The following is a 14,423-nucleotide window of genomic DNA, read 5'->3' as shown; positions in this document are numbered from 1 at the left end:
AAAGTGGGCCGTACTGAGGCGTATCATGCAGTGGAAAAGCGCCATAAAGTGGACCCTCGAAATAAAGTGTAACCATAAACTTGACATGACTTACGCATGTTGCTTACAGTAAAGGAAAATTCTGGGTTCAGCAACATTGAAGTTCAATCAACATTTGTGAGATAATGTTCATTACCATAAAAATGCATTTATACTCTTCACTCTTTTCTTAAAAAACAAAACAAAACAAAAAACACTTCACTTGTAAAGTGCCTCACCGTAACCTCAATTTTGCTTTTTGCAAAGAAAAAGAGTGACGGATCAAGAGTAATATTTGCTTTATGCTGAAATATAATTGAATATGTTTGGATTTGGTAGACAGTAATTTTTCTGAGAAGTTTGAGAACCTCTGATGTTGGTTTTTAGGAGTGACAACTTATTATTGGAGCATTTTGCAAATATTTTCCAATTGCCGTTTCTCCTTTAGTCGAACTGACCTTCCAAGTCCAAAGCTTTAATTTCAGAGGTCATACAGATGATTTTCAGCAGGCATCTGAAAGTTTAACTGGTTACAGCCCTCACAAGCACACTCAAACAAGTTTTTCATGTTTTCTTATAGAAATGAAAATAATATAACTGGGTAAAGTTTACTAATTAAACGTTGAGCAGAATGAAACCATTAATGCTGTTCATTAGTTTCTGAGTTTAGTGGGTTTGTTGTTCAATAACAGAGCAGTTTACCAGTTATGAAGAGCTACAGAATAAGCAGCTGAACAAAAGATTGTGTTGTTTTTCAGCTCAAGTCAGTTCAATGTTCACTCATTTCAGTTCAATAACTGTGTCAATGTTCCAGAGATCATCAAATTAAATTCACCTATAAAGCAGATTGTCGAAGACAATATTGTCATTTTCCAGCTCAATTTAGTTCAAGCTTTTGTCACTGCAATTAAAACAATAATTCTATCATTTAGGGCTGTGCAATTGATTTTTCGACTTCCAACAATTATGAAAACATGAAACAACTAATCAACGTGAAGCGATTATTGTGCCACTGCCGCATTCGTCCAGTGCACCTTCCTTTCCTTTCCTTCACTTGATATTAAACAGTGTTATTAAAAGTGCATTAAGCCGCGAAAGAAACGTTGTTCCCTAGGCGTCCACCTGTGTGCGCACTCTGAGACAGGGCTAAACATGCATAAGAAAAGTACACTGTGGCCTTCAGATACTCGCCTAAACAGTCAAATACCCTACACACAAATATCTCAAAACAGCATTTACACAAGTATCCTCGTAAAGAGTCGGTTATGTTTTAGGGGCTGTTTACATGACACCGTTTTCAACTAAAAACTAAAAACTTTTTTATGTTTTGGCTGTTCATTTACAAGACAACAGTGTTTTGGGTGGCTATAAATGCAAAAATTTTAAAACGGGTTTCAAAGTGCAAGTTTTGAAAACTTTCTCCATGTAAACAACAAAAACGCAAATCTCTGAAAATTAGGGTTTGGTACCAAAAACCGGCACCGATATGGAACTGGTACCTAAGAAACCGGTATGTAACCGGACAGAATCAAAAAGCAGATTTCGGTGCCTCATTTCGGTGCCACTTGAATGCCTCAGCTGTCTGTTGAAATATTTGCCCTCTGGTTCCCCAAAACGGACACAAGCATCATCACTGCATGTGATCACTAGTTAACCCTTTTGACCCATACGATCATTCACAACGGTGTGATTAGAACGTTTAGATCGCGTGATCATCAACTTCTAAATTCAAATCTGCGTTTGCGCGTTGGCTGGCGCTGAGCCAGAGACGGATGCTCTCAGCGCTGTTATATAGCCTGTCACAACTATTCTGGGTTTTCAACCACTTAAGGTTTATTTTTGGTTTCAGACATTCAAATACACATAATTATTAGCAAAACAACATTTAGGCTGTAGTTTGTAAAATACAAATTGATGCTATGGAAGCAGCAATAACAATCATTTAAATTATAAATTGATGACGTGTTTAGATACACTTTGTGTTGGTAACTATAAAATTTACTCTATTCTTCTCACACTTCACCAGCCACTTTAAAGTATTTCTGGAGAAGTGGATGAATTGATGTGTTGACAGATAAAATTCTCTGAATTGCGGTGCTTAGCCTACTAACATTGTGCATTATAGATCAACTAACATGAATGATCATTATAAAGGTTTCTTAAATGACAAACCACATTCACTTATGTATTTAAGAATAAAAATATCAGCCAAAGACTGATTGACATGTAACACAACCAATCGTAGTTTGTTTTGTTCCGCGTCATGTTTAGTGTGAAAATGTGAAGTCGACGTCCCTACAATAACAGACCAGCGTCCATCTAATAAATGAATCATTCAAGAACGTTGTGCAAGTTTACTGCAACAATAGAGCCGCGAACTTCACATACTTTTCAAATCCAGCCTTCAGTTGATCCTGATAAGAGCTCTTTGTCACAGTTGTAAATGGCGGCATTCTTCTTCGAAGATGGGTTTCACGTAACGGCATTTAAGGTGATGCGTTCTAAAATAACGCTCACCTTGTGCAGGACATGCGATGCGTACGGAGAGGTGTATTTTGCCAGAGAAGGCAAAAAATGTGAAAAGAATTGCTGAAATTTAAAGCTGGTTCGTAGCATATCAAGAATACAGACTACTTTGCTGTTATTAGCACTGTAGTTTATTTAGTGTTAAATTATTGTATTTGGCTTAGGTTTTATTGTGAATTTATGATGTAAATTTGTTGTTTTGTATTTAGACTACTTATATTTATATATACACTTTAAATTGTAATATATTCAATTTTAAGATTTTTTTTTTTTCAATAAAAAAGCAGTTTTTTAATGTCATTCAGCATCGTTTTGAGGCTTTCTTTTTTTAAAGTATCGGTTCAGGCACCGTTTAGGCACCAGTACCGTTTGAAAAGTATCGATTTGGCACCGGTATAGAAAAAAACCCAAATGATACCCAACCAACCCTACTGAAAATGATGAATGAATGAATGAATGAGGCATTTATATAGCGCTTTGATATACTACTGTACACCCAAAGCGCTTTACAACTATATCAGGGGATCTCTCCTCAACCACCGTTTGATGACTTAATGCACATGTGTAGGCTATTACATTATGTATAGTGTTTCATCGCCATCTAATGGTCTGGTAGCAGAATACAGCGTTTTTAGTCGTTCTCGCGGATCCGTGTGAATGGCGGTCGTCTTGACAATGATGTCGTCTGTACGCGGAAAACTCAAAGGAAAAACTTCTGTTTTAAGCATATTGTTTTCGTGTACATGTACCCTTAAGTAAACTGAAAACACTGAGAAAGAGCGCGTGTGTAACAGTATATTGGATCCATGCAGTTCTTAAAGTGACAGCAGCCTAATAAATCTGCTAGACCATTATTGTAAATCAAACAACAAAGGACAAAGATAAAATCACTCACTGCTCTTGAATATTATTTATTATATTATTGAGTATTAGTCTATATTTAATAGGCCTTTTCAGAATGTTTGTAAACAATAGGCGCCGAGTAACTTCCGGGTGGCAGAACGCGAGCGGCTTCCACTGACTAACTGAAGAGATCCAGCCGGCGACTGCAACAGTTACATAGTTAAAAACATTGTTTTTGATCAAAGTTGAAACGATGACGAAAACGTGTTGTGTTTGGGGTTGCGCTGCCAGATATACAGCAAAAGGTGTAGGGTTTTATCGATTTTCTGTGGGTGAGGAGGTTATAGCGACTGACCGTGAGACTCACGCAATTGTATGAGGCGCCACGTAGGATTTAAATCAAACTTCGCTTATACATAACACACGTGCATATACACCTATAAATTACCCGCATATACATGTAGGCTATATTGGATGTTCAAAATACATATGAAATACACGTGCACACTAATATGAAATGCATGCCAATGTTAGTAATGAATGCATATACACTTGTGAATATTGCATATAAACTTGACGCACGCATACACCTATAAATACTCGCATAGCCTGCCCTACACAACTAAAGCATGCATCCACGTTTTATTTTGTATGCGCGAGTGTTTTATGGATGTGTATGCGCATCGGGTTTATATGTATGTGCGAGTGTAGGTGTGTCTGCGTGCTGCGAGTGTATATGTATGTGCGAGACGAGTGTTTATAGGTGTATATGGAAGTTTATAAGTATTTATAGGTGTATGCGTGCGTCAAGTTTATATGTAGCCTATATGCAAGTTATTCACAAGCATTCATTACTAACATAATATGTATTGGTATGGATTTCATATTAGTGTGCACGAGTATTTCATATATGTATTTTGAACATCCAATAAATGTATATGCGAGTAATTTATAATTGTATTGTGTTATGTATGTATTGATAAGCGAAGTTTGATTTAAATCCTACGTGGCGCCTCATACAATTGTCACTTTTCACACGCTCTCTACACATCCATTTTCTCACGCAACTTACCTAAATGTATATTCCTCATACATAATATCGACCAATCAGTGTTTTTCAACCGCGCAAAGGTCGATATAACAGCTGGAGAACAATTGTCACATAACATTTACCTCAGGAAAGCCATTTAATGAACATGATATATAGCACGTTATTTTGGCTAGAAAAAAGAGCTAGAGATTATTTTGCTAATTATGTGTAGGCCTACTATATTACATATTTATTATATTTTTTACTTATATCATTAAACACAGTTGTTATTATGATAAAAAAAAATGCATTATATTTAATTATTTTGTTTTACTTTTATTACATTTTTACTGTCGACGGTGGGTCTCCCTTCCAAGCAATTTACTAGCGTTGTCATAGGAACGCTTTGGCTTTTGCCACCCGGAAGAACGTCTATTACTGTTGTGACGTCATGGTGAATTGTCGTATACAGGAGTGTTATTTTATATTTGATTACTTTATTCAATTTCTGTTTTAGGCTTTTACTTATCTGAATACCACAGTTAGCACATCTTCTTGTAAAACCTAAAGCAGTGCTTTTTAATTTGTATTTTTGTTCTGTTGTATTTTTTTTGTCGGTTTTGATTATAATTTAGTTTCTTTGTTCTTATTGTATTGCTGAATGATTACTTGTCTTCTGTAACTGTTTTGAGGACTTTTTACTTACATCAGTGTTTCTCAAACTTTTTCAGCGCGAGTTCCTCTTTGTGTAGGTGCATCGCTTCAGGCCCCCAAAGACCATTCATGACACAAAACATACAAACTTCAATCAAACTTACAATTATAATTAAAGCAAATTAAATTATATAATCCTTGAACAGGATATATATATATTATATTATATTTCCCCACAAAGATAAAATGTTTGGCCATATGGTTTAATTATAGTTTATGGGCTCTCGCGTACGTACCGCTCTCACTCGGCACAAATCCAAACGTTTCCATTGTCGCGATGTAACATTTGGTTGCTGACCTATCATTTCTTTTGTAAACAAGGCTTTGTACTTCACTCGTGTCCTGATATCCAGGTAAAACAGCGTTCACGGGCACAAAAATGTGTTTTGGTTTACCACTGCCGATGGTACTCAGTTATCACACTCACCGACACAGCCCTTAACAAAAGTGAAAAATTTTGAACATAATTTACTATTCACTGTAAATGCAGATAAATATCAAACATTAAATTTACATATTTTTAATTAAATTAATGTTCTAGAACTTCTGTGCCGCCCCCAGTCTGAAAACCACTGACTTACAATAATTAACCTTGTATTAGTTTTTGCTGAAGTATTGATAATTGTGAAATTTCACTGACATTTAAAGTGACTCATATCATGAAATAAGACTTTGATCATATCACCCACCTATAATCGTGTTAAATAATCGTGATTTCAATATTGAGCAAAATAATCGTGATTATGATTTTTGTAATCAAGCAGCCCTAGAAATACAATTAGAAACATTCTAGAAACCCTCTGCACACAAAAGTATCATTTCTAAATTATAATTACGAACAGAGCATTAAATCTACAGTATGTATTAAAGTAAAATAGTGTAACATTAAACGCAAATTTATTAACGGTGAATTAGTCAATTCATTGTTATAAGATGACTTTCAATTAGGGATGGCGAAAACTAAAAAATTTCTTGACCGACCACCGAGCCTCATTGTAAAAAATAAAATCGTAAAAAAACGGTCAATGACTGTCAGCTACGGCTGCCAAACAAAAAACGTAAAAATAAAGTAAAATATCCTAATTTAAATGAAGTGCAAAAAACTTTTACAGAAATTTTCCTTCAATGTTTTACAGAAAAACACTGTTATTTTACAGCTATTTCCTGAATTATTACAATCAAACACCTTCATTGTAAACAAATCCCATAAAAAAACAGTCAAATGACTGTCAGCAATGGCTGCCGTACAAAACCCATATAATTAATATAAAATATCCTAATTTTAAATAAATGCAAAATACTTTTAACAGAAACAGTTATTTCACATTTATTTTCTGAAATTTTTACTGAAAAACATGCAGTTAATTACATGCATGATTTACTGTGACTATACATCAGTGCATCAGCAACTACACAGTTACTGTCTGTTAAATAAAGCAACATGCAGCATATCATCAGTGTGTCTGTGCTCATCCTGGACTGAAGCTCAGGCTCTACTCTTCAACACAATGGTGACACACAACACACACCATACAGAAACACTTTAAACCCCAACAGAACATTAAACACTACCAGATCTCTCAGGATCTCAGCATCTTCACTTATTACAATCCAGACTTTATTTCTTTCATACTAACATTCTTATTGAGAATTAACAGAGGTTTAGAAGTTGAAGTTTTATTGAAAATAATAAAGTTTTGTGTCACCATGATGGAGATCAGTGTTTGCTTTAGTTGGGCTCTTGACCTTTTAGTTATTAACATACATTTTTCTCTGGCTGCTTTAACTGTGTGTCTCTGATGCACATTTGTTATGGTAGGAATCCAAGAAAAACTCAGATAAGATGATGTTGGTCACTTTATAGTGATATAAAACATCATGTGGTAGTGTCCTGCTTCATTGGTGCCATCTGAAGTGTAATATCTGATTAAATCATCAAATATTAGTTGTTAATTTTGCTTGACAAAACTGCTATAGAAGATCTTGCAGTGCCATGATTTTAGTACTCAGATTTTATGAAGTCATTATACAGAAAATGTTTTGACAGGATCATATAAACTCACTCAGACATCAAGAATCAGCGTATGAATCACAACAATGGTGACAATGAAAAAAAAATCTGAATTACTATAAAGTCACAAAATGCTTTGATGGTTGTCACCATTGTTGAGATTCATATGTTGATTCTTGATGTCTCTATTCTACTAAAAAATGAACCAGCTCAAAACTTTTTCTGTATAATATATATATATTTTAGATTGTTATAATACTGATGCCACAATATTTCAAGGGTCATGTGAAAAATTATGACATTATGGACTTTGTATAAAGCTAAATTCCATCTACATATTAAATTATCTAAGCTATTATATTCTGAGATTTGACTGTTATATCAGTGAATCAGATCATCATATGATGACTTTAATGTCACTAATGAATAATCAAGATCATCTGATATTTTCTCCTGCATTTATTGCTATAACAAATGTGTATCAAATACACAGTTAAAGCAGCCAGAGAAAACTAAAGTTAAAAACTCAAGGGTCATGAGCCCAACTAAAGCAGACACTGATCTCAATCATGGTGACATCAAATTTATTTTAAAGTTTTTTACACTTTATTTAAATTAGCATATTTTACTTTAATTTTATGGTTTTTGTTTGGCAGCCGCAGCTGCCAGTCATTTGACCCTTTTTTTACGATTTTTTTACAATGAAGGTATTTGACCATAATAATGCAGGAAATACCTGTGAAATAACAGTGTTTTTTCGGTTTATTTCAATTAGAATATTTTACTTTAATTTTATGGTTTTTGTTTGGCAGCCGCAGCTGCCAGTCATTTGACCCTTTTTTTAAGATTTTTTTTACAATGAAGGTGTATGATCAGCCCGATCTCACGGGAAAACGTACAAATTCTACGAGGTGGCTTATTCGTACGAATTCATACGACCTGACTCGTACGAATTAGTACGATTTTTGCAAAATCGTACATATTTTACGAATTGGCCAATTCGTATGAATTCATACGAATGACCTACCCCTGACCCCGCCCCTAAACCTACCCATCACGTGGGTTTAGACAAATCGTACAAATTCGTACGAGTGAGGTCGTACGAATTAGTACGAATTAGCCAACTTTTTATCATTCGTACGAATTCGTACGAATTGGTCGTGAGATAGCGTGAGATAGCGTTGGTATGATCGTGATTATTCAGGAAATACCGGTAAAATAACAGTGTTTTTCAGTTTATTTAATTTAGGATGTTTTACAGTTTTTTGGGGGGCTGACAGTCATTTGACCATTTTATCATTTAACTGTTTTGTTACTGTTTAATTACAGATTATATTTGTAATTTTACATACATTTTTATGTAATTTAAGAAAACAGAAAAAATACTGTATTAAAAATACGATCAATTTTCTGTATAAAAAATGTGAATTACTAGAATTTGTCATTAATGTCACAATACCTAAAATAACAGCTGAATTTTTATTTTACAGATATTATTTGTAATTTTACAGTGTTTTGACTACAATTTAAAATTAAAGAAAATGATCGTCAAAAAATCACAGTTATTTTCTGTAAAATTAGGATTTTTTTTTACAGTGCGGTTGAAACCGGTTAACCGATTAGTTTAAAATATAGGGCTGTGCGCATGAGCAATAGTCACATCGCCGGAACATGCGATGTGAAGGGTATAGCACCCATGGTGTATTAAGAGAATGATATTTCGTACTAAAAAGAAAGTCAAAATCAGCTATTTGGGACTATTTCGTCTAAAAAAGGAGGATGTTGACTGGAGTGTTATAAAGTTGTGGATGGTTGTCTTTTTTAAAAAGTCTTTTGTCTTTTATTTTTCGTGTTCGCATTTATGAGGAAAAAACAATGTTACGTGACAGTTCTCCATTACGGACGCGACCGCTCAAAGCGGCACTAAAAGACTGCTTTAAAACTTTCACAGACACCTCAAACAGAAAGCACAAAGCCTTTCTATAAAACGAATTTCGTTTTGTATTAATTGTATCTTAATTTTAATCAGCGTTTCATTATCCAATTTTCTCGATTTAATAAAAAAAAAGTAAATATAGCAGATAGATATCACGACACGGAGGCGCCAGCGCCTGAACTGGAGCTAACGTCCCAGCAAACACAGAACGTTGGCACAACGTAGCCAACCTTCTAACAACGTTTTAACAACATGGCCAAAAGGTTGCTATAACTACGTTGTGTAGTGAAGGTTGTTACAGCGTTGTCACAATGTTGACATTAAATCACCGTTCAGGGCCATTGCTTAAGGTTGTGCCAACGGTGTCTTGACAACCACTGGACTACATATGTACTTGTCACTGCCCTGAAGCGGGAAAATCAGCCTTTTAAATTCCAACCACCTTGTTGGGCTCATTGTGTTCTCATTCATCATCGAGCAAGGATACGTGAGTATTGCGTTTAGCCTACCTACCTCAGCTATCAAACACAACCTACAACTTTAATTTCTAATGTGATTAATGTAGCATCGCTCGCACTGTTTAGTTTTTCGTTTGATTGTTCTGCTATTTAGTCTCATTCGTTTCTTTGCTCCTCTGGATTTGTGGATGTTTCCCAGGTGACACCGGCTTTCTGCCACTGTCCGCCATACATACAGATTTTGTTCATTAAATGTTCTGATCTGCCTTTGCTTTTTATGTTTTATTTATTATACTTAAAATAAATTATTCGTTTATTTCTTTTTTTTTTCCACAAATGTATGACTTTTGGAAGTGTAATTTGATTATATGTAGTTTTAATAAAGTTGAATTAACGAAACCTTCTGTCATTTTTACTCTTCAAAGTGTAGGCTACACTTGCAGGTGTTGATAGCCCCATTAAATAATAATAATATAGATAAACAATAAACGATAAAAAGTATATAATTATCTAACAAAATACACCATATAAAAATACTGTCAGAACGTCGTCTCTCAGTTGCTGAATGTCGCGCAACAACGTTGCTACAGCCCTGTCACCGTGTCACGTCTTACAATTCTACGTTGTTACAATGTTGCGAGCACGTAGACAACGACGTTGCCATAGCAGAAATGCAACGTGCCAGAGACGTTGCCACAACGTAAATGTGTTTGCTGGGGTTAAGCTATCATCCATGAACCGAAACTCAACGTATAATGTAGCTTACTCGTCTCACACACCTAAAAAAACAGAAATATATCTATTATCTACAGAAATCTCTACTTTTAAACAGAACCATTCAAAACAAAATAAAACGATTTAATCCGTGAAATGTGTATTTCTCTCCGGCGCGTTCACTACTGCGAAGATCGCGAGTCAGATTTCATCTTTGTAGCCAACACAGAAAACACTTGTTTATTAATAGATAATTAAAATGTCTCATCGCAATATTTTACATATTCATAATCATTACTTTTGCTGGTTCTTTGTGACAGCTTTTAGGTGCCGTTTACATGAATGCGTCACTGCACCAGCACCAAAAACAGAGAGAGAGAGAGAGAGAGAGAGAGAGAGAGAGAGAGAGAGAGAGAATTTTTTTTTACTTATTTTGAGGAATGAACAAACAAACATCTGTTAAGAGCGCCGCCACGTTGGATTGCGTAGAACGTTCACCGAATTCTGACAGAAATATGTTCTAATTTTGGAATAAAATATTAAGTGACCTTTTTGTCACTTGTAATGAAGCTTGCTTATTAGTTATTAATATCATGGAATGGTAATTACTGACTTTAGCCTGGATTGATCATGGCTCGCAATATAGGCTATATCGTTGGGAAAAAAATATCGAAATGTAGGCTAATTTTTTCCCAATATCTAATATTTTCCCAATACTGTACAATATCGTGCCTGCAATTTCGCAACTCTGTCGCATCTCTCTGCCGCTCTGCCTCCCGCTTTGGCTACCTTTCTCACCCGAAGAGGCTTGCGGCGGGTGTCGCGTTTTAAGGTGATAGCCTACATCATAGATGATGTGTTAGCCTACTATTGTATTTAAGCACTGTATCACACAAGTTGCAACTTACATCTGTGTCATTCTTTTTGGTGAAATGGTCCCACACACTTCTTTGCACGCTTCATCCTGTCGTCTGCCCTGGCTCTAACCTCGAGTGTTTTAGCCTGTACCCTTTACTTTTCGCAAATCTTGTGAGCGCGCGAACCCAAACGCTGTGACCTCGCGCCAAATGTTTTTATTGGGTTATTAAGTAAAAACAGATGAGTTATGAAAAACTGAGTGTGAGGGATTTGTTCACTTCACACAAAAAGATCTTGGAATGAGATGGCTAACTGTAGTAGAGTAAAGTCCACTGTCTATAATAGCCTAATTTAGAGATCACTTTTTTTTTCTTTTTTTTTTTAACCGACTACCGACAACTTTGACCGGTTAACGTTGATACGGTCAACCATCGGTCAAACGGTCATCGGTTAACATCCCTACTTTCAATGTTGTTTCTTTTTGTCAGTTATATACATATATATAGGCATATATATATATTTTTTTTTTTTTTTTTTTTTTTGGAGTAAGAATCATAACTACTAGCCTATTTTTTGTCTGTATGCGTGTTATTAACAGTTTTTAGAGGTGATGAACCAATATAATATACAGGTGCTGGTCATAAAATTAGAATATCATCAAAAAGTTGATTTATTTCAAGAATTCAACTTAACAGGTGAAACTAATATATAGACTCATTACATGCAAAGTGAGATATTTCAAGCCTTTATTTGTTATAATTTTGATGCTTATGGTTTACAGCTTATGAAACCCACGAAATCAAAATCCCAGAAAATTAGAATATTACATGAAATCACACAGTAATTACACAGTGATACCATGGTCATTGAACCAGGTTTTGGTTCTTTTGGCAGTGTGGGCAGGTGCAAATCCTGCTGGAAAATGAAGTCAGCATCTCCATAAAGCTTGTCTGCTGAAGGAAGCATGAAGTGCTCTGAAAATGTCCTGGTAGACGGCTGCGTTGAGTGGACAGCACAGTGGACCAACACCAGCCGATGACATGGCTCCCCAAACCAACACAGACTGTGGAAACTTCACACTGGACTTCAAGCATCTTGGATTGTGTGCCTCTCATTCTTCCTCCAGACTCTGGGACCTTGGTTTCCAAATGAGATGCAAAATTTGCTCTCATCAGAAAAGAGGACTTTGGTCCACTGTGCTTTATTAAATCCAGAGTCAACGCAGCCGTCTACCAGGACATTTTCAGAGCACTTCATGCTTCCTTCATTTTCCAGCAGGATTTGCACCTGCCCACACTGCCAAAAGAACCAAAACCTGGTTCAATGACCATGGTATCACTGTGTAATTACTGTGTGATTTCATGTAATATTCTAATTTTCTGGGATTTTGATTTCGTGGGTTTTATGAGCTGTAAGCCATAATCATCAAAATTATAACAAATAAAGGCTTGAAATATCTCACTTTGCATGTAATGAGTCTATATAATACATTAGTTTCACCTGTTAAGTTGAATTCTTTAAATAAATCAACTTTTTGATGATATTCTAATTTTATGACCAGCACCTGTATTGACTGCCCAGACAGCCCTGAACTTCATGATACTCACACAGGGTCAGAGGTCACAGCATAGTTGTTACTCTTCATAGACACACAGCTAGATACTGGAGATGGTCCATCACTGAGACATGGGGGCTCAGGCATGGATCTGTTACTCTTCATAGACACACAGCTGGATCCTGGAGATGGTCCATCACTGAGACATGGGGGCTCAGGCATGGATCTGTTACTCTTCATAGACACACAGCTGGATCCTGAAGATGGTCCATCACTGAGACATGGGGGCTCAGGCATGGATCTGTTACTCTTCATAGACACACAGCTGGATCCTGAAGATGGTCCATCACTGAGACATGGGGGCTCAGGCATGGATCTGTTACTCTTCATAGACACACAGCTGGATCCTGAAGATGGTCCATCACTGAGACATGGGGGCTCAGGCATGGATCTGTTACTCTTCATAGACACACAGCTGGATCCTGAAGATGGTCCATCACTGAGACATGGGGGCTCAGGCATGGATCTGTTACTCTTCATAGACACACAGCTGAATCCTGAAGATGGTCCATCACTGAGACATGGGGGCTCAGGCATGGATCTGTTACTCTTCATAGACACACAGCTGGATCCTGAAGATGGTCCATCACTGAGACATGGGGGCTCAGGCATGGATCTGTTACTCTTTATAGACACACAGCTGGATACTGGAGATGCTGCTCTCTGAGTGTGAACAGACGCCTCCTCCTCTCTCTCCTCACACACACTCATTTTACAGGTCCGTTTCTCCTCTTCCTCCCTGATGTGAAACTTTATTTAAAGGCCTGTATGTGGACACAGAGGACATGCACAAAACACAATTGAATTTTTACACGTTTTATTTAAATGGCATTTAATTCATTTTAACTTAACGTCAACAGTTTTTTCCAGTTAATAGTGTGTATTTTAGAGCAACATGTCGGCCACACTTTCAAACACAGCATCCTCGTTTAAACACTGGATTCACCTTCACTTTAATGACACTGCTGAACTCTTGCAGGTGTTTTTCACAATCCGTTTTTTCGTCTCGCATTAAGCAAATATGATGTTATTGTTATGTGTTTATGCTATGGCCACACTTTCTTTCCCCAGTATTACTGCACTGAACACACATTACAATATTATAAAAAATAATTAAATACATATTTAAAGTCAACCGAAGATTTCAACATTAAAATAATATTCTCCTGTTAAAGGAAAAAGTAAGTGCAAGTTTAACCATTTTCGGCCATTTTATAAGTGTTACAGTTGATGTGTCGTCAAGTAGGCCTAGATAACGAAAGTACTTCAACTTTATCATGTATTTGAGTGAGTTCGTCATAATGTCTGTTTAAACGCAATTTTACTCTATCGATATTACAGCTATGAAAAGTTTAACGAACTTACTGTCACATGTGAAGCGATTGCTGATTTTCTATCTTCCGAAATGGCGTCTTTACAGTCATCGGCTGCTTTCGGTTTCACTGTGAGACAGGTAAATGTCACAGGTAAACATCCAGCAGCTCCTCCTCGAATGGACTATTTTCACACTTCCGGGTTTGAAACGAGGAAATAAATTACAGCAGGGCCATATAAATGCGAGACCATACACAAACAAAAATGCTACAATTTAGAATTTTGCTAACTATTTACCAAACTACTACTTTTGAACATTCTGTTGATTAAGTAAATTTGCAACTCCTTATAATTTATTAGAGTAGACAGTCTGCTAATATCTGCTA

At 36.1% G+C, this 14,423-nt stretch overlaps 1 protein-coding gene across 1 annotated transcript in view; it reads right to left on the bottom strand.

Annotated features, from left to right (window-relative positions):
• Positions 1 to 14,169, bottom strand: part of LOC311295365 (uncharacterized protein) — an 87,161-nt gene extending 72,992 nt beyond the window's left edge. Inside the window, exons 1-2 of the mRNA XM_084416715.1 lie at positions 14,089 to 14,169; positions 12,716 to 13,487 (exon numbers count right to left, since the gene is read on the bottom strand). Of these exons, the coding sequence (XP_084272841.1) occupies positions 12,716 to 13,434 (719 nt within the window). The 5' untranslated portion in view covers positions 13,435 to 13,487; positions 14,089 to 14,169. The remainder of the gene's footprint in view (positions 1 to 12,715; positions 13,488 to 14,088) is intronic.
• Positions 14,170 to 14,423: the final 254 nt, after the last annotated feature.

The sequence above is a fragment of the Rutilus rutilus genome (genome assembly GCF_951802725.1).
Source record: "Rutilus rutilus genome assembly, chromosome: 1".
NCBI classification, from domain to species: Eukaryota; Metazoa; Chordata; class Actinopteri; order Cypriniformes; family Leuciscidae; genus Rutilus; species Rutilus rutilus.
This window is presented reverse-complemented; position numbering and strand designations above follow the sequence as displayed.